General features: G+C 37.0%; 1 protein-coding gene across 2 annotated transcripts in view; it reads right to left on the bottom strand.

Moving 5' to 3' along the window:
- The window catches only part of ASXL3 (ASXL transcriptional regulator 3), a 249075-nt gene that overhangs the window by 153214 nt on the left and 70517 nt on the right, over positions 1 to 25344 (bottom strand). The window contains exon 1 of one of the 2 annotated variants that reach the window (XM_024235950.3): positions 18053 to 18240. The exons of the other annotated variant lie outside the window; for it this stretch is intronic. Within the exon in view, the coding sequence (XP_024091718.2) occupies positions 18053 to 18106 (54 nt within the window). The 5' untranslated portion in view covers positions 18107 to 18240. Of the gene's footprint in view, positions 1 to 18052; positions 18241 to 25344 lie in introns of those variants that run through there. 2 annotated transcript variants of the gene reach the window in all.

The raw sequence follows: 25344 nt of genomic DNA, 5'->3' as shown, positions 1-25344 counted from the left end.
ATACAGGAAGACTGAAATTTTTCCAAAGCAAACATTACTCATCATTCAATCTGAGTCAGAAAAATTATTCAATGTTATTCCCACAAACTAGTCTGAAATGACACAGCATCCAGATGTATCTGCCAGAAGAAATTAGTTGTAAAATATATCTGTAGATAATCGCATAAAATGACTTTGTTATATGAAACTATTTGATTCTGCCCACTTAAATGTTGAATAACAATGATGTTTATTTTGTCACAGTTAATAGTAATTCTTTTCTCCTGACTATAGATGGACACCACCACTACCACCTCAATAATCCATTCAGTTAACAAATATTTACCAAGCACACACATACACTAAAATGAAATACAATAAAATTTGCCAATGCCATCGCTGGAGACATTTACTCTCTGGCTTACTACAGTGGGGGAAGGGAGGGTGGCAAGCATCTGATTTACTTAGAAATAGATTTAAAATGAAAGGAAGGAACTAAGCTATATGTCTTCTTTCATATTCATTCAAAATGCTAATCTACTCTACATAGAAATGACCCCTGACTACCCTGTTTCTAGTGGCGGTTTTATAATTCAGATTCTATGGAATTGTTATCATCTTGATATGTGTTTGCTGCTATATTTCCAGTAACTAGCACATGGTAGGTGTTTAATACTTGCCTAATGAAAAAAAAAAGAAGACAACGAATTGACAAGAAAGAATTGATGTACTCAGTTTATTATTCCCTACTTCCTTCTTCCAAAGAATGCCCTTCCTCATTTTGATTTGAATGGAAGCTGTTACATTCCTGAAGCTGACATATTCCTGTCATATTTCTTCAGGAATAACTAATTCCTGAAGAACTGCCTATTAAGGATGGGAAGGAGGGATGGCTGGAGTTGGGGACACATGAAGAGCCAATCATTAATCTTCTCCAGGAGGTACAACCCTAAAACTCAAGAAAACACATCATGATTACTTTCTGGTAATGACACCATGTGAGGAGAGCCTGAGATTTGCTGGAAGCTATGTTCGTAGGCATGTGAGCCAGGCTCAGAAAATAAGCATACTGTGCAGAGAGAGGATGGGAGAGTCCTAGTTACTTTCATTCTTACTTTCCAAGTATTACCTAGAACCTCCCATTTTGCCACAATGGCTTCTAACTTATGAGCCTTCCAATAAATTCTCCTTTTCATTAAATTGGTTAGATGACCAAAGTTTCATGACCAATGTGTTCATTATACTAATTATTGACCATAGTTGATTCCTTTCATAGAATATTTTAAAAAGATACAGGATATATAATAAATGCTTTTAAGTCAGATGCTAACTTATCTGCTTCCTTTAGATTAACAGAAACATAGCAATTCCTAAAACCTCATCACTGGCAATGCAAACTCTTAATAAACAAAAATTATGAGAAGCAGGGTGTATTTCTTTGTTAAACATGCACTTGATCCATCCAGAAGTAATATTTAAAAAATTAAACATTTTACAACAATGGGAGTCCACGGGCAAAGTTATAAATAATTCTAGTGGTAAAAGTTATTTACCTAGAACTTTGATGAGTAATAGGTGAAGAAATTCCTGATTCCAAGTCTTCAAAAATAGGACTAACATTTTAAAAATATGAAGCAGGTATCCTAAGAGTTTACAGTTTAGACCACAGGCTTTCTACAGACCAGTAGACTTAAGCAAAATGTGTGTTCCTGTTTCCAATTTGAGTCATGCATAAATATTTACCATAATGGTTTATACTACAAACCAACTCAAAGAACTCCCAGCCTGATTTACTATACTCAATTATGATGTAATTAAAATATCTGCATCAAGATTTGTGCTAAATAGGCCAGGCATGGTGGTTCATGCCTGTAATCCCAGCACTTTGGGAGGCCAAGATGGGAGGATCACTTGAGGTCAGGAGTTTGAGAGACCGGCCTGGTCAACATAGTGAGACCCCATTTATTTATTTATTTATTTATTTATAAAAATTAAGATTTATGCTAAACAAATTCAGGGCAAATATTTTTACATGCTTCTTGATGTACTACCTACCTTAATATTAGCCAAGTTTTCCAACCCTCCCCAGTTTACTCCTCATTTCTGGTCTTGCTTCTTAAACTATGTGCTAGAAGAATTAAGGTATATTTATAAGCAAGCAGGACTGGTTTCAATCAGCCAATATTTGTTGGTATGAAATAGGGGTTGGATCTCTTTGAGAAGTCAATGGAATATTAAAACTTGCCTTTGCCAACAAAAGATTCTGCATGAAATCAGATAGTCCCTGTTGCTCCCTAGCCTTCCTTAGTCCTGATTTTACAAGCTGAGTTCTGCTTAAAACCAGGTTGGGAGCTCATTATACTGTAATATCACATTTTGATGACAGAAGGAAGAAAAATTATTAACTTTCATGTGATCAAAATACCCATCCTTTTGAAAAAAGAAATACAAAGTAAGAGTTACCTTTAGCCAACTCTAAATTAGGACTCACATCAAGTCTTACTTAGATTTTTCCCAGAGGTTGCCATTCAGCATTATTAAATTTTGCCTAAAGATAAATTAGGCTAGATGTTGTTCTCTTATATTCGCTCAACTGCAGATGGTAGGATTTAAGCCCACAAGGAATCCGTCTTCTCAATGCAAGCTATCTATAGAAAAAGCTTTGAGAGTGTTGTTAATTACCCCTGCATTCAGGTTTAAAAGATAACTATGCCTGCCATCAGGTATGGAGGACATATAATAATACAAACATCTGGATAATCTGTAGGTGTTCCAGTAATAGGGGATATAAATGTAAAATATCTATTATTTTATGGGAAATTAAAACAAAAAGATGGGAGATTTTGTTTTGTGACCTTAGCAATTCAGAGATAGCCTCATCTATAATAATATTTCAGTGGCTGCATAACCATATATAGGCTGAAAATTTTAAAGATAAAGGAATTTGCTGTGAAAATCAATGTCTTCTGCAGATAAATTATGCCATAAACAAAATTACAATTTAATATGTAAGGGACTGTGTATTTACAACTTAATCCCTGTTTGTGAGAAGGATTGGGGAAAAACCTCCTGGTTTTGAGGTTTTAATTTACAGCATGAAACAGATACGGCTGAATATCAGTAAGTTGAAGGACTGGACAAACATCGCTCATCTGGTTTAAGATGCATGTGGTCAACACATTCCTTGCCGTATGAAAGTCTGCGGGCTTTCAAGACCAGTTTTCTTCATTTTTCCCCCTTTTCCTACATGAAGGGGTTGGGCTCAATGGGGAATCTGTGAGCTGCCAGGAGTTTCTGCATGGGATATCTAAGGAAGAGTGGAAACTGGTGGGAAACAGCCCGAGAGTAACTGAGCCCTCAATGGATGGGAAACATAGACTGGAATCTCTGAGACAGACAGACTGGGAAATATAATCTGCTGGTGGGGGTACTTCTCTCCCAGCACTCCCCTAGGCCAAAAAAAAAAAAAAAAAAAAGTGGGGGTAGGGGGAGAAAGGAAAGAAAAGAAAGGAAGAAAGAAAGAAGTATTGTTACAGTGTCTGCTTTCCCCTTCTCAGTGGTGTGGAAATCTGGCCATACCTTTTCAATGAAACACAATTTGTCTCAACTTGGGAACTTGAACTCATTTAAAATGTCCAGGTGCCCTTTCTCTATCTTTTCAACAATCTTGGAATTCAATTCCTTGTTAACAACGATTGTTCTACTCTCTCTGGTTAAAAAACTTTCCTCCTCAGTAGACAAGTGGGAGAAAAGGCAGTTATTTTATAAGGCAAAAAAATAAACAAGATTATCTTAAGACGGAATACAAAAAGATTTCCCTTGTAATGAAAAATTTTTTTACTGGTTTTACAAGTTTAAAATAACAAAATATAAATACCGGAAAGGAAGATTTCACAAATCAATTTAATGTAATAGAGAAGAAAAAAAAAAACTAGGAACTTAACCTTGTTTTCCTAACAGATCTCTGAATCATGTAATTATATATTTTAGTGCCTCATAAACAAAAGTAAAGGGTGGCCTTGAATAAAAACACCTGTTTTTCTTATAAAGATTGACTCTGTCAGGATAGGCAGAGATATGCAACAGTAAAAATCAACCCCAAAATCTCAGCAGATTGAAACAAATGCTTATTTCTCACTGACGTCTACATTTCCAGCCAAGAACCAAGTTAACTGAAATTCCATCTTGTCACCGGCTTCTGCAATCAATACAACCAGAAAAGAAATAAAGTGAATAAAGTAGTGACCCTTAAAAGCTGCAAGTGAGAGGTAACCAAACAAAAATGGTTATGCCTAATTCAAGGCAGCAAAGAAGTATGATGCCACCACATGTCCCTAAGGAGGAAAAATGAAAAAACTGTCCATCAACCTAATGTTTATGAGGTAATATCTACTTGCTCATGTATTAAAGACAGAGATTTTTATTTAAATAACTTAGAAGACCTTTTTCTTTGTAGATTCTATTTAACATAAACATGTACATACAAACACACATGAAAAAACTTCACTGTTTTATTAAAGTCCTATTATTTGTTTCCCCATCACCCATTTCTCTAGATGATACCTTTCATGTGCTTAGATTTGCTTTCCCCATCTGAACTGCCTACCACTGGCACCTAGCACCAAGAAGATAAAAGATAAAATTTCATACAAAGATAGGAGAGGGTAGACTCCCCTGATTAAGGGCTTCATTCTCCACTAAAGCTTTTAACCAAAGGAAAAATGTGTTTAACTTTCATGAGTTCATTTCCTACTATGAAGTTGAGCTCAGAATGAATTCCAAAAAAAAATAAGTAGTATCGATCGCCTGTAATCCCAGCACTTTGGGAGGCTGAGGCAGGTGGATCACGAGGTCAGGAGATCGAGACCATCCTGGCTAACATGGTGAAACCCCATCTCTACTAAAAATACAAAAAAGTAGCTGGGCGTGGTGGTGGGCACCTGTAGTCCCAGCTACTTGGGAGGCTGAGGCAAGAGAATGGTGTGAACCCAGGAGGCAGAGCTTGCAGTGAGCCGAGATCGTACCACTGCACTCCAGCCTGGGCGACAGAGCGAGACTTCATTTAAAAAGGAAAAAAAAAAAAAAAAAAAAAAAAAGTAGTGTCATTAGAAGATTGAAAGGAAATGCAATATCTAGATTTATGCATTCATTTTTCTTTTTCCTGCTGACAGTCCATCTATTCCTATTTAGTTACTGTACTGGAACTTGGTTTGTAAACAGAGCATTAGCAAAAAAATGACAAGGAAATAAAAATTGGAGAAAGGATGAGAATAGGAGATAATATTTTTGTTTATATTCAATAGCATGTTTCTTTTTCTCATTCGCTCACTAAAGATCCTGGTGCATCCAGACTAAATGTGTATTCTCTTTAAATAGTAGCAACTCTGCCCAGGACAGAGCATGAAAAACATCAATTCTCAGAACCATCCACTTTCCAAGCTGAGAAAGTAGAGATAAATTTCCACAAAGCTAAGTAAAATGTGTTAAAAAGAGGGAGAAGGAGAGAAAAAAATTTCTGAAACACTATATTTGATTCATTTGGGCTCCAGGGAAGGAGAAATGTTGTCAAATGAATAAACAGCAAATGGCAGCAATAAGACTGTGATGTCCATAAATTCCTACATGAAATAAGGAATCATTATCGGATGCTGACCTAATCTCAATATTCAGAAAATGAGTGAAGATTCATTCCAGGGAGAAGAAACATTTGTTCTCTTTGTTAAGTTAATATCATCTAAGGATTATGATCAATAAAGGTTCTTCTTGGGCATTTTAGACAGTGAATAAAAATATTTACTTGCATCCAGAAGGTACCTGGAAGCTTCATGAAGAAATGTATATTTTAGTATGTTAAGATCTAAATAGTACTTGGATCCTAAATTGTGTCAAACTATATTATAAATATTATATATAGACTATTCCTGTATAACCATAAAGAAACTAGTCTGTGGGGGAAAATAGAACAGAAATCATCCATGGTAACTTCTAGCTTCTAAATCAGGAAAGTAGGTTTCAGTAGAAACAGACCAAAGAGATATTTAGGTTCTTTGTAATGGATGCCTGAGCTTTAACATATATTTAGTGTAAAATAAATATCCTAAAAATAATACCAGAAGTAATGAATGAATACATTAAAACACTTAAGGTCTAAAGTCAGGGAGACCTAGATTGGAATCATTCCTCCACAACTTACTAGCCAAGCAAGTTAATTCACCGTCTATACAGCAAAGGCAATGTCATTTATAATTTGTTTTTCCAGCATACTTTCCATCTGCCTTTTATTGGTGTTTTCTTGTAATTTTCCTCTTCTCTACATGATCCTTGTGTAGCAATCAATCGTGATACCTGATCTTGGCCATCGCTGTTGGTGCAGGAATGGGCATATCAGCCAAGAAAGGATAAAGTAAAATCTTCTTTGGCATTGGCATTTAAAAAATAAGAGAGAGATATGGGCTGGGGAGGGGAAAAGAGACTGAGATTGTCTTTAGGCTGTCGTTGCTAAGGTTGGACAACACACGTAGGTGGTGCCAGTGGCCATCTTATCTTGTCCGATACCTGAATAGAATCCTGCCTACACCATGAAGCCAAGAAAAAAAGAAAAAAAAAACACATAGAAAGCAAATACCTTGACAACTTTCTCTAACTCCCTACCTCACCTATAACTGAAGTTCATTCCTGGATTTCTCAGTTACGTGAGCCTTTTTCCTTAAACTAATTTGAGTTAAATTTGTTTCACTTGTAACTGGGAGAAACTCAACTAATACACACTCTAAATCTCAATTTCTTCATTTGAAAAATGTGAATAATATTATAAAATGTCTCCTAAGTTTACTCATAGGATTAAGCAATATAATGCATATAACAAGTTTAGTTCAGCATGAAGCACGTAAGTACCCAATCATTATTAGTTCTTATTGCTATTTTTATTAATTAGTGATAAAGGTATTACTGTCCTTTAGTAATAATTTTATTATGATTGATATACTAAGGTTATTCCATCATATAAAATTCCTATACTCTTAAAAGGAGGCTATGACACTAAGTTTAAAAATAGTTTACTAGCACATATAAAGGAGATTATTTACTTTGCAAACATTTCCAATCTGTGTTGTAATCAATGTACTAGACAATAGTTATCTTGATTTGAAAGTCAGAGCAAGCCTTTTTTCTCCCACTATATCCTGTTCTTTTCTTTTACTGTGCCCTTTCTTCAATCACCCCTTCAAGGTAATGCCATCTATTTCCTCCAGTACTTAGACTCAAAGCGGGTACCATGAACCAGTTTCACTTTTAAATAAGTGATTATAAATGCAAAAAGAATCATTCTCAGTGAAGGCAAGTCTAGAGTCAGTGATACAAATTACAAAGTTGTTGCAGGAACTTCATAAGATGGAAGCTACCAGATACTAACATTAACTGGCATCTTATAATGTCAGACACAAAACTACACTACACACATTATCTTATTTAAATATTCCAACCACTCTTTAAGGTAGATATTATTATTCCTTTATTAGACAATAGAAATAAAATTGAGAGATGTTATGTAACTTTCTCAAGGTCAAACACATAGTAAGTGGCAGACTTTGGACTCAAACTCAAATCTGCCTGACTCTTAGGACCATCATTAATCTACACTGTCTCCATAACCCATATAACAGCCTGAATTAAGGTAAATGACAGTAGAAATGGATGTATAACTGTAGTATTTAAAAGCAAAGATCTGAAGAGTAGAAGAAAAAAGATGAAGGTGGCAGAAGTCAGTGATTTACTGGGTATAAGAAAAAAATATAAGAATGTATAACACTGACAAGAGAGTTTGTGGCTTGAACAAATGTGGAAATGGTGGTGGCTTTACTGGGAAATGAAAGAAAGGAGGAGAAGACTTGATGGGAGTGGGAAAGAGATAAGGCATTCAGCTTTAATGTTGTGGACTTCATTGTTACTATGAGAATGCAAATGGAGATATTTCACTACAGGAGTTGAAGGGGCCATATATACTTTATCATCACTCTCTGGCACCTAAGGTACAGACATGGGACCTAGAGTCTGCCAATTTGATTCTCCTGAATGTGTATTTTAATCTTCAACATGGGGTGCAAAGACAGCAAATTACGAGACTATTCATGACACACTGCGAACAATGGCAGTGTCTCATGCAATAAGCATGGAGTCATGGTGGTGACTATTATTGATGATATTAGTGCCCACAGCAATATTCCAACTAGGCTATTCTTGAAGCATGACCTTGTCTGTGTGTTTTTACTGCCCAGCCTCTATTGATCCCTATTTATCAGGCCTCATTCTCCAGATCCTTTTTGATTATATGAAATACTTTACGACCTCCAAAAAAAAAAAAAAAAAAAAAACCTGCTCCTTTTCTGCTTAAATTAGGAGGAGTTGTGTTCTGTTGCTTGCAGTCCATAATTCTGAATAATAAAACCAATACATTCAGCACTGCATCATGTACAGGATTAAGGGAGTCCTTTCCCCATTGTTCTTGTATCATCCCCAACCCATAAGCTAGATAACGATCCGCTAGATGTTAAGGGGAATCTTAAAATACTTCAAATAATTCACAGACTAACAGTGATAAAATGCAATCAATAGGTTATAAGCCACAGCATGATCCACATTTTAAAGCAAATATATATATATACACACCTACACACTAAGTAGAATAAAGATAAGTCCACCCATAAACATTAAGAGTATTAAAACTGTACAACTTCAAAAATAAAGAGAACATGTAGCAACTATCAGATACAAAATGTATATTATACCTCTTTAAGAATAACAGTCTAACTCATGGACATGACAAATGAACATTTCCAAAGTACTAAGGATAAAAAATAATCAGCCAACTTTTATAACTAGCTAAATTATCATTCAAAGGTGAGGGTAATATGAGATCTTTTTGTTTTTTCCTACTAAGCTTCTCCTTTTTTTTTTTAATTGTAATCTACAAATTCAGGGGATAATGCTTCAAAAGGGTGGCTTTTAATTATTTTTGTACCCAATCTTGACTGTATTCAGATTCAATTTTTTGAGGATAGGAAGGATTTCAGGAGAGAGTAAGAATGACAGGGAAAAGATATGTGACCATCTACTCATCCTTTTATTTTCTAACTTTTACAACTCCCAGTGAGTCTGTATCTCAAAGTTAACAAATTTAATTAAAAAATATTTTTAAAGGTGAAGGCAAAACAAAAACATTTCACCATACAAAAACTAAGAATATTTGCTACCCAAAGACTTTCACATAAAAATTATAAAGCTGTTAAAAGCAATTTAGAAAGAAGGAATGTGATATAAGAAAGTTGAACAGAGAAGTTGATTAAATAAGCTGATAAATGTAATCAATTAACTAATGTTAAAAATAACTAGTTTGATGTGTTTTAAAAGAATATAACACAAATCTAAGGCTGTAGAAATTGCTGCAAGATGGCAGGGGTTGTGTGGTGTATAACAAATAAAACATGCTAAATTCTGCATGTTATTAGAAAATTCAATGATATATCACTTTAAAACAGTGTTGTCAGTTTTGAAAAGGGCTTCTTACGGCCAGGGGTACTTTCGGTTAAAGGTGATCACAAACGTTTTAAACAGGAATGATTCAGTAAAATTATATCTGTTCTTGAAAAATAACTACAGCTTCAGTAAGATTTGGAAAAGAGGTTACAGACACAACTATTTGGAAGGTCAGAACTAAGAAAGATGTAGTAAATGAATAGAGGAGGAGTTAAATGTCAGCTATACTCGGAAGACAGACTCTACCACTTTCTCTGAACACCATGTGCTTAGGGACATACAGATAACCCCCTAATAGACAGGAACGCTGTCACATTCTTCTTTGCCCAATGCATGACACAATTGTTGAAAGTATCCAATAAATGTTTAAATGAACTGGATAAATTTCATTTGAAATATCCACAATACATGAAGACAGACAAAAGGAATTATTAACAAAATCCTAAAATTCAGGGGAAAGATCAGGGCTGACATCCTCATCAGAGAAGACTTGACATTGGGCTAGGCAAGCTGGCCAAAGGTGTGGGGCAATGAGAATAAAGAAGAGGGAGAAGAAACATCCTGAAATACACCAACACTAAAGGGGCAACTGAGAGAAGGGGACACTCAAGTGAGCAGGAAAGAATTAAAAGTGATGGAAAGAGAAATGAAGCTATCAAGAAATCTGATTTTTAAAAATTAATTAAATCTCTAAGATTTACAAATGAGAGAGACAATAAATGAAAAGAAAAATATTACAACAATTTCTAACTGCAAGGTTTTGAAGACATAATACTTTTTTTAAAAAAAAAAAAAAGGAAGACAATTTTCTTACATATACTTGTTAAAATAAGGGTTTATTTGTTATGTGCACATTTGGGGTGGTGGTGGGAGTGGAGGGTCACAAAGAGTCCTGATGTTCCAGACAGTGACTTAGTTCTGGGGCTGTGTCAACAAGGATTTGATGTATGTGCAGATTACATATGTAGTAACTTACTTTTGACATTAAAAAAATGAAGAATAAACAACAGCCTCACTGTATCATGACTCTCTATGACTGAGCTGGAAAACAAACCCAAAGATCCAATTTCAGTTTTTATTTCCTGAAATTTATTAAAATAGGTTCTAATACATTATGGTTAATAGTATCTTAGAAATGCCATTCACCTTCTGAATAAAGGATGGTCCATCCTATTGCCTTCTACAAGTCATAAATAATTATGATGATTGACTTTGATTTTTTTTAAATCAACAGATGCATAAAGAAAAATGGAATACGTGTACTTGCCAAAAGTACCAATTGTACAATTGTTTTAAAAAATCATAATCTAGTTTTCTCTGGACTAATTTATGCTACAGATATGCAAAATAAAGCAATAATAATTGTATCATAAATTATACATGCATATATCTAGGAAAATCTTACAATTCCTAAGCCTGTCCACTGAGTCTAAATTGCACTGCCTTGGAGAATTCCTCAGATTCTAAAAGTTCCTCCAAAGCTAAGGTCTTGGATGTCATTTAAGTTATATATTTCAGCTATTAAAGGCAATGTTCTGACAAGCCCTTTGGCGCTAACCCCAGGGCATAAATTTGCCTTAAAACTACATAAGAATGTGTCAGAGGGCTATATGTCAATCAACCAGGAGAAGTGCCATTCCCAATTTAGTGTTGTCAGTTGCTGACATTAAAACCAGCAACAGTTAATTGTTACTACTTCAAGTGGGAATACTGAGGGAAGAGGAGAGGTAGGTGTCTAAATTCAGATTGATAAAGCTGTTAATTGCTACCCCTTTATGTAGATTTGTTTAATAATGAAAACAATGTGGCTAATCATATAATGTTTCTATTTGTTCCCCAAGGGCTCTTCAGGGAAAGTTTCCGTCAGGGCTAGATTTTGGCAGCTACCAACTGTGCAGGGACAAAAGCAGAACAATCAAGGCACTCAGTGCTGGCAAATAGCTGAAAGTGGTTGTATACAGATGCCCCTCCTCCTGGCCCTATCAGGAAGGAGCCAGGATCTGCCACTGATGAGCTTTAAAGGAAAAGTTTAAAATGTAAAAGAAGATAATAATTTCAAGCAAAATGTCAGAAGGAAAAGAGGGAAGGAAGGAGGAAGACAGAGTGAGAGGAAGGGACTGAGGGAGGAGAATACATATGTAGGCAACCCAAAAGGCAGGGAATAAGTATGACATAGGCTTGGGCCCTCCCTACGCTTCCATGCAACAGATCAATTAAATTCACATCACTTTAAACACCCATATTGTTTTTTCAAAACATGACAGGTTACATAGAAAAAAAAAAGTATACATACACACGTACAGACACACATACACACACACACATATATACACACACATATAAATATAAAATGTGTATGTGTATGTGTGTGCATGCACAGACACACACATATATATATATATTGTCCCAGCCTTGCTTTTATAGACAGGATGATGATACTGGGTGTATTATCTCAGAGACAGTGTATCATCTCAGAGACAGTTACTGGGATAGTCCCAGCTACTGACTAATCTCAAGAGGGTATTTTAGGGAACAAACAACAGTGCTTTATGTAAGTCTTATACAAATGTAATGTATATAATTTACTGATTTTTTTTTTCACTTTGCCTCATTTGGTAAAGGACATGAGACAGAATTAAATTGTATCATTTAATTTTGTTTTCAGATTCTTTAGTATCAAGTAATGAAAACATTCAGAAACAGCCTCAGATCACTCACTGGTGCACCCCCATCAATGTACAAATATATATCATAAGACTTATGACATAAGTGATATTCATTTTGTTTTGTGCTTCTTTGTGTGTGCGGGGGGAATAGGGGGTGAGTCTTTAATTCCCTTTCTATTACCACCTAACTACAACAGCCCCATAGTAAAACTCACTGATTATTAAAATGGCTTTAAATCCCTCCCCAATCTGATCGCAATTACATTTTCAATTCTGTCCCAGTGCCTATGCCCCCCAAGTCTTCTGGTATTTCTAGATTCCTCCACTCATCACCCCCTGAACCTATCCTCTTGCCTGCACCTCACCTCTGTCCATGTCGTTCTCTTTTCTTAGAATGCTCTCTCTTCACCTGCTTAAACTTACTCATATTTCAAGGCCAAACCAAGTTTCACCTAATCCATTGAGCATTCCACAATCACCACATACCACATAGCTTTTCCCTTCTGTAAATTTGTAAATGAGCACCTGCTTGATCACTCATGTGTCACCTACAGATGGTGTCAGCTCAGTCATCCTCCACTTTTTCTTGTTCCTCTACCAAACTTTATACTGCTTAAGGATATATCTTTGTATCCTCAACAGCATCTGAATCATGTATGTAGGAGCCTACAAAGTGTTTAGGGGCCATATTTCACTTTTCCAGTGCATTTCATTGAAGTTTAAAAATTATTACATTATTAAATGTTGAATTCAATTCCTCTATCGGTTAACTTTCTTGTGGTGAAATTCCCTTCCAGGTACAACTCTACAAGTCTAAAAGCCACAGTACACCAAGAAAGTAGTTCATTTCTGGCATCTAAGAAATCATCTGTTACCCAGGAATTTGTCAAAAAAAATAGAAAAACTTAATGTCGGCAGAAAATAAAAAATTAACAACCTGAACACCAGGTCTAAGTTCACATTACTCATTCTTTCAAGTACGTTTTTATCCAGCTTGAAACTCATTTTCTTTCTAAATAGGCATAGAGATCGTTAAACTCTTTTTTATCTTTCAAACTGTAAAACAGAAATTTAGGTTCCATGTTTGAAAGAAAAGATGATGAGATACAGATAGAAAGAAATGATGCTATGTGCAGACCACAGAAAACAGCTGAATCAAACCAACTGAAATTTTAGTGATTAAAAATAAAACTACATTTGCAAAACTATATTAGCCAGGCTCATGATCCAACTGCATTGTCAATTATGCTCTTGTGTACCTTTGGGGTGACCCAAATCACAGGTCAAAACTCTTCAACTCTTAAGAATACCTGATTATAACCTAAAATCAAAGTACCACTAACACAGTGAGAAAATGTCAAAGGCAGTACACACCCTCTCCCCTATCACCATGCTTATTACTCCTAAAAAATTATATTTATTTCCCAAATACAAAGACAAAAGGCAAGGCAACCAGTAAATTACACAATTATGAACTGCTTTTTAAAAATTTTAACAGCTACCAATACCATTCAGCTTTATTTTATAGAAATCCTAACAGTTTATTTAGAATGTAATGTAATGCATAAATAAACCCTAACAGTTTATTTAGAATGTAATGCAAATATTTCCTCTATTAATTAAAGGAAATCTGTGTGAATCTTTTGTACAGTGTAGATTAATTTTTAACACAATATGATTTACCAAATTTTAATTTACTTAAAACCTTCAGTAACCCTGCTGTGTCGTAAAAGGTTATGTGCCTGTTTTCTTCGAACAATGAGGTGAATTTGTCATTAAAAAATTTTTACCCAAAGGTCACCTTGAACTACCAAGAAAAAAAACACACACACACACACACAGAAAAAAACCAACCAACAAACTGATGTTCATTATCTGTGTGAATGTATCTAAACTACAAGTAAATAAATCAGCCATGTTACCAAGCACAAAGCTATTGAAATAGTTAAGATTTATTTTCAGGTGTCACTGAGACTAAACAAAGATTGTAAGGAATAAAACAAATAAAAGGAAACTCAGGGAACAAATTAATACATTAAACTATTATCTTAAAAGCAGCATTCCCTATAGAACAAAGTGATGAAGATATCAAAAAGCACTTCTCAAAGCAATATTTTTGCATGTCAAAAAAAGAATTAACCTAGAATAAATATATAAATAACAGTATGTTCTGTGTTAAGCCAGTAACAAAGAAACCCCTTAGTGCTGTAAAACAAAGTCCTGTCAAATCCCCATTTTTTACAAAGAAGCATGAAGATCGTTTCACAATGGTTTAAACTGTATTTATAGTAACAGAATGAAGACTTGAGATAAAAGTCAAAAGGATTAAAGTCAAAGCCCCAGCTCGACATGAGTTATGGTTTTGATTTTTATTCTTATTGTGGTCTACAAATATTAAGACAGAAGATACTTCCATGTGATTGTGGGATCCTCTGAGACTCTACAACCTTAGAAGAGCAGATAAAACAGATGAAAATGCATCTGGTTTGGGAGCAGACTCCATATTAAATGGCAATGCGCAAAGTAACAACTACAACTGCAGAAGGCTGTGGGGGAGGGGAGGAGGCTAAAGGCTGAAATTTCTGCAACTGATGCAGGGCAGAAGAAAAAAGAAGGGGAAAAAAAAGATGTGGTATTACTGTTTTAAAATGGCAGCCTGTTAATAATCACTGCATTCCTGAAAACACAGGCAAATTGTACCACCATTCCTTCTTTCATACACTAAGCAAGCCTAACACATACAAGCATTACATACTTCTTTGAGGAAAATGATACAGCTTGATAGCTGCATCTATATCTAAAACAAAATCCCTAAAGTTGCCACTCAAAGAGTTTACAAATTTGGAGACCATATACTTTTTCTCACAAAGAAAGAAAATAGAAATTCTGTTGTGAACTGGAAAGTCTTAGTTACACTAGAAACAAAGATTCTTCTTCCACATATATTTTTCTTTAAGTGAAGGCAAAGCTACATTTATACACAAGCTTTTGGTCATGGTTCAAAATATCTATTTTGCATTTCCTCTCCCCTGATGTCCTATCTTTCAAGAAAATCACACACATACACACACACACAAACACACACACACTCACTCCAGCAAGAGAGATATATATATATAACATATTCTGCATGAATTGAAAGATCATTCTTAATGTTTTTTGAGTACTCTCTCTTTAGTTCATTTATTGCAAAAACCACATATTGAGTTATATATTTTCTATCCATCCTGAATCTTTACTTTTAAAATCAGGGACCTTATTTAACATTTGTTGAAGAAAAGGCTAAAAGTCCCTAACAACAACAGCAAAATCATCGGAGCATTGCGAAATATGAAATGATAGTATCTATATCACAGAAATGCTTAAAATCTTTTTTTAATTGAGTGTAAAGAAATACTATCAATTATAAAAGTAAAAATATTTTATCATGCAAGTTTAGAAGAGAGTTCAAGTCCATATGCATTCATGTAATCATAAAGAAAACATGAAAATTAACCAAATATTAATCTGGTTAATGGTGACCAGTTATCACCATTAACCAAATGGATCAATTTCTCCTTTCTTCACAAAATAAGAATTAGATAAGTCACTTATACAAATCATAAATTTCTGAAAATGATATTTCCAGTACGATTCCTTGCAATTTTATTCAGTATTTGATTTTAACTGTCACATTTTGAACACATACACATTTATACAACTACCAGGGGAAAAATAACTTGAACCAAATTGAAAAATTACCATAACTACTAGTTCAATATGTCTGGTTAAAATAGAGACATCTGGTCTATCATTCTTTTGTGTTGATGACTCCTAGTGTGTCTTTTCCCATCAATGAACTTTTCGAGAGGAAAATCCAACTTTTAACAAAAACCCGTGACTTAGAAATATCTTTCAAATTATATCAATACAGATATATCATTATTAGATCAAATAAAACACAGTACCTTCAAGAATAGTAACACATACTGATTGCATACAAATGGCTAGCTTTAAATTCCATCAGAGTAATGTTATTAAATAATTCTCTGCAGGCAGATATGGCTAATTCATGACTCATTATTTTTAAATATTTATAAATCAACTCATTGTTCACTTGCTTAAAATATACACTAAAGCTCTCTAATAGTACTTGATTGCCACTCCACGGAACCTGAATAATGCATTTTCAGAAGCCTTGCACATCCCCACACAATTCTGAATTAATGGCCGAGCAAACAATAAGTAACGTACTATGCTCCAGCAAAAACTCAGTGATAACATCAATCTGGCATCTACTTAACACTTACTGCTTACTTCTCACATATTCCCCACAACTTAAGTTTCCTCTTCCAGATGCAGTTCATTAAAGAATCACTATCACCTGCCCATTCATCCACAGAGTGAGAGATTTAGCGATTAACACAATCACAGATAAGTGGAGAAATAACATACAACACTACAAAATTAAGAGATTAAGTAAAGGGACCTGGGCACTCCAGCTACCAATAACTAGATTGCAATTAAAAAGGACTTTGTCACTTCTTCGCTGGGCAATAGGGCCAATTATCTAAAACCCTTTGCTAGAATCCAGATACATACCAGAGCAAGGCCCTTCAACCAAACTCAGATAATTACTTTTGACAAATGTTCTCCTTGAGCATAATGCAGTTACTCAAATGCTTTTCAAAATGACTACAGTTACAGTAAAACAATCTTTACAAAGTCAACCCAATAACACGTCCTGCTCCCCCCTCCCAAAACCCCCGCTGCGTGCACTCTGCTTTCTTTTGGCCAATTTATAACAGATAGTAAGTTGGCGAATAAATATTTAATTTATGCAGCCAAAACCCTGAAAGGCTTAGCTTCAAATGTAATGCCTGGCATTCCCGAGACACACTGTACAGAAATATCCTTTTGAAAAATCCTTTTACAGCTGTCCTTTAAAAGAAGATGGGAAGAAAAAAGAAAGAAAGAAAAGAAAAACCCACACATATACATGCATCAAACCAAAGACGCCGACGCCCCTCTGCCAACCGGCATTTCTATAGAGACATTCTTTCGATGATTAAAACGTAAGCTCCGAAAGGTTAAAGAAAAGGAAAAGCAGCCAAGTAACACCGCCCAGGAAGCCAGCAGTAAAATACACCTAGCTGTACACTCTTAATAACCTCCCACTACAAATGACACTGACCCAACTTCACCAAACACACACACACCCCGAAACACACTCACAAATTGCACACACGTGCACAGAATGTACACACAAACATCGAGCAGAGCACAATACCTACAAACACAAACGAACTGGAGCCACACAAAACATGCACGTATCAGTGTGCACACATAATGCACACGACACGGCACACAGACAAGCAACCACCTAGCCCACATGCACACGCCCCACAAGTCCGTGTCGGACACACACCGTGCATGCACGTGTAAAATGTTTGAACTCACAAACGCCGAACATACACACAGACTGTGCACAGAGTTATTGATGAAATTCCGGGGGGTGGAGAGGCCGGGAGGGAGTGGTAATTGCCACACAAAGGTCTCCGGAGCGGCAGAGAGGGAAGTCGAGCCGCGCCGAGCGCTCGGAAATTCACCCGTGGAGAAGGCACAGCAGAGCCCCGAGAGCGAAGTACGGGGAGAAGTGTCCCGGGCGGTCCCGGACGCAGGGCTCCCGGAGATAATCGCTGCGCCCCTCCGCGCGCGCACGCACACACACAGGGGCCCCCGGGCGAGCCCACTCCCGCAGAATAACAAAGAGCAGGAGCCCGGCGAGCGGGCGGCGGCTCGGGCTGGAAGTGGCCGTCTCCGCCGCCGCGGACCGGCGCGGGGCGAGCGGCGGGGCCGGCGGGAGGCGCGGGCGGCGGGTGGGGGGCGGTACGTACCAGGCGGGCAGCCTCGGCCCAGGTGCGGTCCTTCTTCTTCCTCTTGTCTTTCATGTTTGCATCTCATTGATGGTTCTGATGATGACGTGGGGGATTCCACGGGGTGCTCGGGGTTCGGGCGCGGAGACAATGACCCAGTGACCCGGTGACCCGCACTCGCTCCGCGGGGGGAGGCGCGCGGGCGGCGGCGGCGGCGGCGGCGGCGGCGGCGGGTGGGAGGGATGGAGCGAGGGGGTGGGGTGGAGTGGGTGGGGGCGCGCGACGGCGGCGGCGGCGGCGCGCGGCGGGCGGGCCGGGGGCGGGGGCGGGGGCGGGGGCGGGGGCGGGGGCGGCGGCGGCGGCGGCGGCGGCGGCGGCAGCGGGGCCCGGGCCAGGGGCGGGGGCGGCGCCGGCCGGGCTCGCTCGTGCGGGGCTCGCGCTGCGCCACCGCGGCGGCCGCCGCGGTGACAGCTCCGGGGATGCTCCGCTCAGCCCCGCTCACAACAATACACTCTGACGTCACGGGGAATGGCGACGCGGCCGCACACTCACCGCGCTCACACTCGCCGCGCTCACACTCGCCCTCTCGCGCGCGCACACCCGTGCACACTCGCCGCGCGCCCCCTACTCCAGCCACGCCCTGAAACCCTCGCGAGACCCCTCTCCCTCCAACCCAGCCCCCAAATTCCCCGGGCGCTGCCCACTCCTTGCAGGCCGTTCCACCCGCTTCCCCCTGTCCCGCTCAGGCCGAAAGCCGCGGACACGGTGGCCTTTGGAACTTGTGTAGGAGTCCGCCCCGCACCTCGACGCCTCTGTCCTGTGCGCTCACGCGTGCACACTCACTCACTCACACACACACCGCACTACTCTCCTCTGTTGGACTCCCTTAACCCTGTCTCTGCTTGGCTGGGGGAACTCCCAGAGCCTTGCTGAAAGGGTACGGAGCCAGTGTCTTCGGATACAGAACTAATAATGTACGTGCAACTTAACACAATGTTGAACCACCTACAGCATCTCAAACAATGCAGGACCAAAGAGCCGTGACCGTGGATCCACGCGATGCCATACCGTAGGGCTAATTATATTTAAACAGCGTATAGTCAACATTCTGTAGAGTAAAACGATGCACATGGAAAAAACTGAAAAGCTAACGCTTGTGTATTTTTTAAATTATAATTTTCAGGTCTGGGATACATGAAGTGTTGGATTGTTACCCTTATTAGCGAACTACCAAAAAAGATGTTAAGACTTAAAAGTTTATGGTAATCTTTCCAACTTCATACATCTCTAGTGAATTGTTTGGGTCAGTAGAGTTATTGTTAAGCAAATAAAAAAATGACGCTGTGACCCACACAGTAATTGTGTGTATTTGTCTGGAGTATCTGAAAACAAAAAGGTCACTTCTACTGGATTATTTTTCTGAAGTTATTTCCTGAATAGGATATTAATGGTATATAAATAGTACTTTGTGTTTTTTCATACACATTATCTCGTTTGATCCACAAAACAGCTCAGTTAAACATATATTTCCCCTCTACTGTACAAATGAGGAAATGAAACTCAAAAACATGACAATGTATCCAAGATCTCTTGCTAAATCATTTTTAATAACTCAAGTCTTTTGACCCTAATCTCATGTTTATTCAATTCTATACTGCCTGTTTAAAAATAGTGTTGTCTAAAAAATGAACACTTACATCTAATGAAGAGATTTATGTCTCAGAATAAGAACAATTATAGTAAGGTGATTCCTTTGAGAGCACTGTCAAATGACTGAAGTAATAAAAATGTTTGATTACCAAAAATTAAGCAGAGACAGTTCATAATCATAAAGAGCTGCATATGATAATTCTTTTAGAATATTTGTTTTATTAATTCATTAGACTGAGAAAAGACTATGCATCAGTTTTAGAAAATATCAAAAGATTATCTGCACTTTTTCTTCTTTTAAAATGGATTTAGAGAACACGCTGAAGTTATCCCTAGGGGAAAATTTTATCCACGCAATTTGCATAATTCTATCCAGGTGTATTATATTTTTACTTTACATTTCAAATATATTAAATTTGAATCACGTTCACATCTGCTTTTATTTTCCAGAATTCTCTTTATGGCTAAAGTAATTGATATATTTTCAAAGTATTTTCATTCTAATGTTTTTTCTTCTACTCAGAAATACCTATTTTAAGCAATCAGACATAACATATAATTTGTTATTTTCTGTGAAATAGTGGTTAATAAGGAGTTTTGGAGCCAGCTAAAGGAAAACATACATATTCAGTTATTTCTTCACAGGAAGGCCAATTTCTGGTTATTAAAGAAGAGAAAATATATTGTCCTACTTAAGCAGATGTAAATTGATGGTTTAAAAAAAAGCTATTGTTTATGCATTCATTCTCTGACAGAGAGCTGAGTATAAATAACCAATATTATGAACTCACTCTTAGATTCTACCTCACATTTCGGGTACTTGAATATAAATAGTCCATAGCAGGTAAGTCTGGTTAAAGACTTGGTGAATAGTCTATGTCAAATTAACATATTTTACAGAGCACCAGAAGAGGAGTAGGCCACCATTTCCAAGAGACCATTGTTAGACTTCTTTCTTCTACATTTACTTTGTGTCAGGGGGCAGGAAATAGATTAATCAATTACAGATGTTTTGTAATTTGGTAAGTTATATGAATAGCTTTTCAACATAAAGTGAAATACATTATAAGAAATGTACGAGTAAATTTCTGTGAAAATTAATGGGAGAAATAACTCTGCTGGGGAGATTAAATAAAGCTTTAGTAAAGAGAAGTTTTCAGGTGGGATTTGAGGAATGGGTAGGATTTGAATATTCACACTTGTAGGAATGGAGAAAAGCTTTTTCAAACACAAATGCAATAAAGGTCAGTCAGGACAATTGAAAACTAGGAAAATATTAAATTAGATAGATGACATCTACCAAGCACTGCTTACATTCAATTAAATTCATATCAGATCACATATATTTCAAGAACTCTTTTTTTAAATGAGTAGAGAGGAGTAACTCAGAGAACAGACTCCAGTTAGAATTGCCTATAAATCCTCCCTTTTCTGAATCCCCATCCCAATTATACAGTAATGGAGATCCCTCCAGAGCTCAATTGGCATGTAACAGCACCTTCTCTGCATTCCACTGCTTTCTTCATTTCCATTCCTACTAATAGTTCTAAATTCAACAACTTAAACATTTGTGCATATCTCCTCTCAAGAATTCCAGCAGATTTTTTTCATTTCCTGTAATGTTTATTGCAACATGCTTAACAATCAATAAACAATAGGTATATAACCCAAAGAATAAGAAATATTGATTTACATATGACAAAATAGAGGTGTTGGAAAATGGTTTACCAGACAAAATGGAGGTTTACTGGAAAATGGGCTAAGTTAATGTGAGGCTCCAAAAGAAGAGACACCTAAGGATTTGAGGACAGAAGTTGTTTGTTCATTTCTGTGGTCCCTCAGGAGATACAAGCTTTCGCCATGGATCCTAATCAAAGAGTTCACCAAATATGGGAAACTTTAGGTGTTTCAGGCAGGGATAGGGGGCTGGGATTCCTTCGGATTCAGACTCCTTGTATACATGGCTACCATCCACATGCCTGTTGAATGTTGTGTGAGGAAGTCTGGATTAAATAAAAATATCTTCCATTCCTCTCCAACAAAATCCCACCAGCAGGCACAACACAGAACAGGAGGTGGAGTGGGGAAGGAGTAATAAAAGATGAGGGGAGAGAATGGAAGCCAGGGTTGCAGGGGAGATAGAAGAGGTCTTTGTTGGTCTGATGGCCATGCCCCATGGGTTTTATTTTTGAAGTAAGTTTGTTTACTATGCATAAGCTTAGAATCTCTGAATTTTCAAATAATAACATTTAATAGTTTTAGTTTTTCTAAACATCTTTTGTTAATGATCATTTAGAATCTAACTGGTCTGGAAAATCCATGAAGGTGATCCCCTTGTCTCCTTTATCCACTGCTCAATTCACTAAATTTCAGGCACTAAGCAAATTCCCTGTCATACTCTAAGGTGCAATAAATATTTACTGAATAAAAAATAAACTATTGGAAAGAAAGGAAAATGATCCCTTTTGTTTTTAATACAATAAACGTCCAGCAAATCAAGATATAGTTTTATCATTTTACTCTTAGTATCATTTTTTCCTGTCCTATTTATAGTCCACTGAACGGTTTAGGAGATATAAAGTAAAGTAAAATAAAGCCAAGTATCACTATTATTCATTATGTGTAGTCAAGTATTACTGAGTGATGCTCCTAAGGGCAAATGAATTTTGACCTTGTCTTTTTATTTTTTTATTTTATTTATTTATTTTTTTTGAGACGGAGTCTCACTTTGTTGCCCAGGTTGGAGGCAGTGGCGTGATCTCGGCTCATTGCAAGCCCCGGGGCCAGGTTCACGCCATTCTCTTGCCTCAGCCTTCCAAGTAGCTGGGACTACAGGTGCCCGCCACCACGCCCAGCTAATTTTTTGTATTTTTAGTAGAGACAGGGTTTCACCGTGTTAGCCAGGATGGTCTCAATCTCCTGACCTCAGGATCCGCCCACCTCGGACTCCCAAAGTGCTAGGATTATAGGCGTGAGCCACTGCGCTTGGCCTGACCTTGTCTCTTTTATTCTACTCCTACATATCCTTAACTTTTTGAGTCCCTCATTATATCTATTTAAAGTCAGTTTATCCCATGAATATAAACAAATTAGCTTCACTTCAGGAACGTATAGAAGTCTCAAAAATATTATCTGAAAGTAAGTTTATCTAAACTTGGGACGATTCTTCCACTACGACATGACTAGGATAACTGTGATCATTTTGTTTTTACTCGCAATCTATAACAGTTTAATACTTTAAGATTTCAGCATATTTTAATTATGAAGATATGTGTAGCTATAAAGACAATTAAATTTTCATTTTCTTCAAAAATTTTCTTTAGGTGATTTTATTTATATTGTCAAAGCATATCATTAAAAAGAAAATTAGAGCTATTTTGAGACTCATTTTTAAATCTCTGGCCAATTTGTATTGTTTGTATATTTCAGTGCACTAGCTGAAACATAAAATTTTTCATCATATATTGAGACCCTTAGCAGCTAAAGTGTTCTTGAATCTGAGGAAAAATAGAATAAAGTAGCTAAAAATATTTCCATAGTTTTCTTTTTCACTTTCTTGAGTTGCTCTCTTTTCTGCTTTATCTCTTTCCTTCTTTGTGCAATAACAAACTCTCCTTCTGAGTAGAGCCCTTCATTCAAGAATTTACCTTTTTCCCCTTTAAACCCTTAATTAGCCATAGAGAACACAGTTTGATTTATGGCCTAGCGTTTAACAGGACTCACACTTAATCCATTACACAAAGAGGGATACACATATTCCCTAACAGCACCACTCATTAGTTTATACAAGATGAAAAAAAAAAAAAACACTTAGCAAATGTAAATAAAGGGTTGTGTGATACTATCTTCTTATGCATATATAATGTGATCAGAATTTCAACATTGCAGTCTAACAGCTTTTTGCTTATTTTCAAAACTACAAATTAGATTTCTCTAGGTAAACTCTAATTCAATCCCACATTTAGTGGATAAGAAGGAAAATTACATGCTGCTAAATTCATCTTTATGTAGAAAGAATTTTAGTTCACAAAGAAGACTAGAATTCTGATTATAGCTACTGTCTCAGACATAATGGAATCTTGGTCATTTACTGATATGATGTTTCCCTCTGTTTTCATGTTTACAAAAAGAGTAAATTTTGTGATGGAGACCCCCAAAAAAGAACTTCAGAGGGATCATTAACAAGTAATTTATTCCAGTAATTTTGTACCTAACTGCTATTTTAAGTTGTACAGTAAAACATATGAAGTATACCCTTAGATAGTAACCTGATATTGGAACGTCCTCTCCTTTCTATGCATAGCACCAAAAGCTCAAAGGAAGATATAAAGCTATTCTGCAAGTTTTAAAAGGATGGATTGAAGTGATGGGGAGATAGGGCTCGTTTTGTAACTGAAGAATTCTTATTGCTTTCCCATTGAGTTTTATTGCAGGGGACACGGCTGATCATTTTAGCCAACACACTTCCAGTAACCATGGGGTGACATGATTGATTAGCTAAATAGCAGGAATAACTGGAAGATCTCTTAGGAGCCCATTGTGGCCAAGGAAATTTCATCCAATTGTCCATTGGCTTATGTGGGGAAAGAAATAAAGGCGGGGGAGCACAGGAATTGCCAACCCCACTGAGGCCCACCTATTAATGAGTAAAGCAGTAGGACTATATTTAAGAAAAAAGAGAACAATGACTCTGCAGTGGCAGAAATCTGTTCAGCATTTTCATAGCCCCAGTGAGGCTGGGGGTGAGGACAGAGGTAAGCCTATTTATCTTCTGTGTGGGAATAGAGAGATCCAGAAAAAGAGATTCTTGCTCACCCACTCTCCGTGACTTTCTACCACTCTATCACATTTAGGCAAGGTATCCCCAAGGAAAAGGATCAAAGATAGTTATGACATTTAGATGTCAAAATAATGAATCATGCATTTTAACAATATCTGGATTGAGTTGCTGGTAGGAATTTTAATCAATGCGCATTTTTTAGCAGAAAATTCTTTTCTCTGGAGACCCTCCCCTTGTTTAGGCCAAGAGGAGATTAACTCCGTAGTAAATTGTCTAGATCACTTTTCTACCTAACCTATAATCATTTAGTTAATTTCTATTTTATAAAACTAATCTCCACTTTCTATTTGTGGGCTTATTGCTAAGTTCTCTATGTAGTCAAGGAGTGTTTCACTTTAATAAAATTTCTAAAGTTTGGAAAATTTTCTATTCTTTTGTTTTTTACTGGAAGTATAATTAACATAAAATAAAAGGCATAGGGGAGGGGGGAGGGATAGCATTAGGAGATATACCTAATGCTAAATGACGAGTTAATGGGTGCAGCACACCAACATGGCACATGTATACATAACAAACCTGCACGTTGTGCACGTGTACCCTAAAACTTAAAGTATAATAATAATAAAATTTTAAAAAAAGGCATAGGTCTCAAATATTTGGTCTGATGACTTTTAATAATTGTATATTCCCTAGTAACTATCATCCAAAACAAGATACAGAGCATTTTCATCACCCCAAAATGTTTCCTTATGCCATTTCCAGTCACTCCTCATGCCTTCAGAAACAACCACTCTCAGACTTCAATCACCATAGATAAGTTTGGCCTGTTAATAGACTGTTAGTAATTTCCCCTATTGGTAGCTCCATCTATTTATTTTTGTAA

This window comes from Pongo abelii, chromosome 17 (genome assembly GCF_028885655.2).
Source record: "Pongo abelii isolate AG06213 chromosome 17, NHGRI_mPonAbe1-v2.0_pri, whole genome shotgun sequence".
Taxonomy (NCBI): Eukaryota; Metazoa; Chordata; class Mammalia; order Primates; family Hominidae; genus Pongo; species Pongo abelii.
Note: the sequence above shows the minus strand (reverse complement) of the source record. Positions and strands in the feature narration are given on the sequence as shown.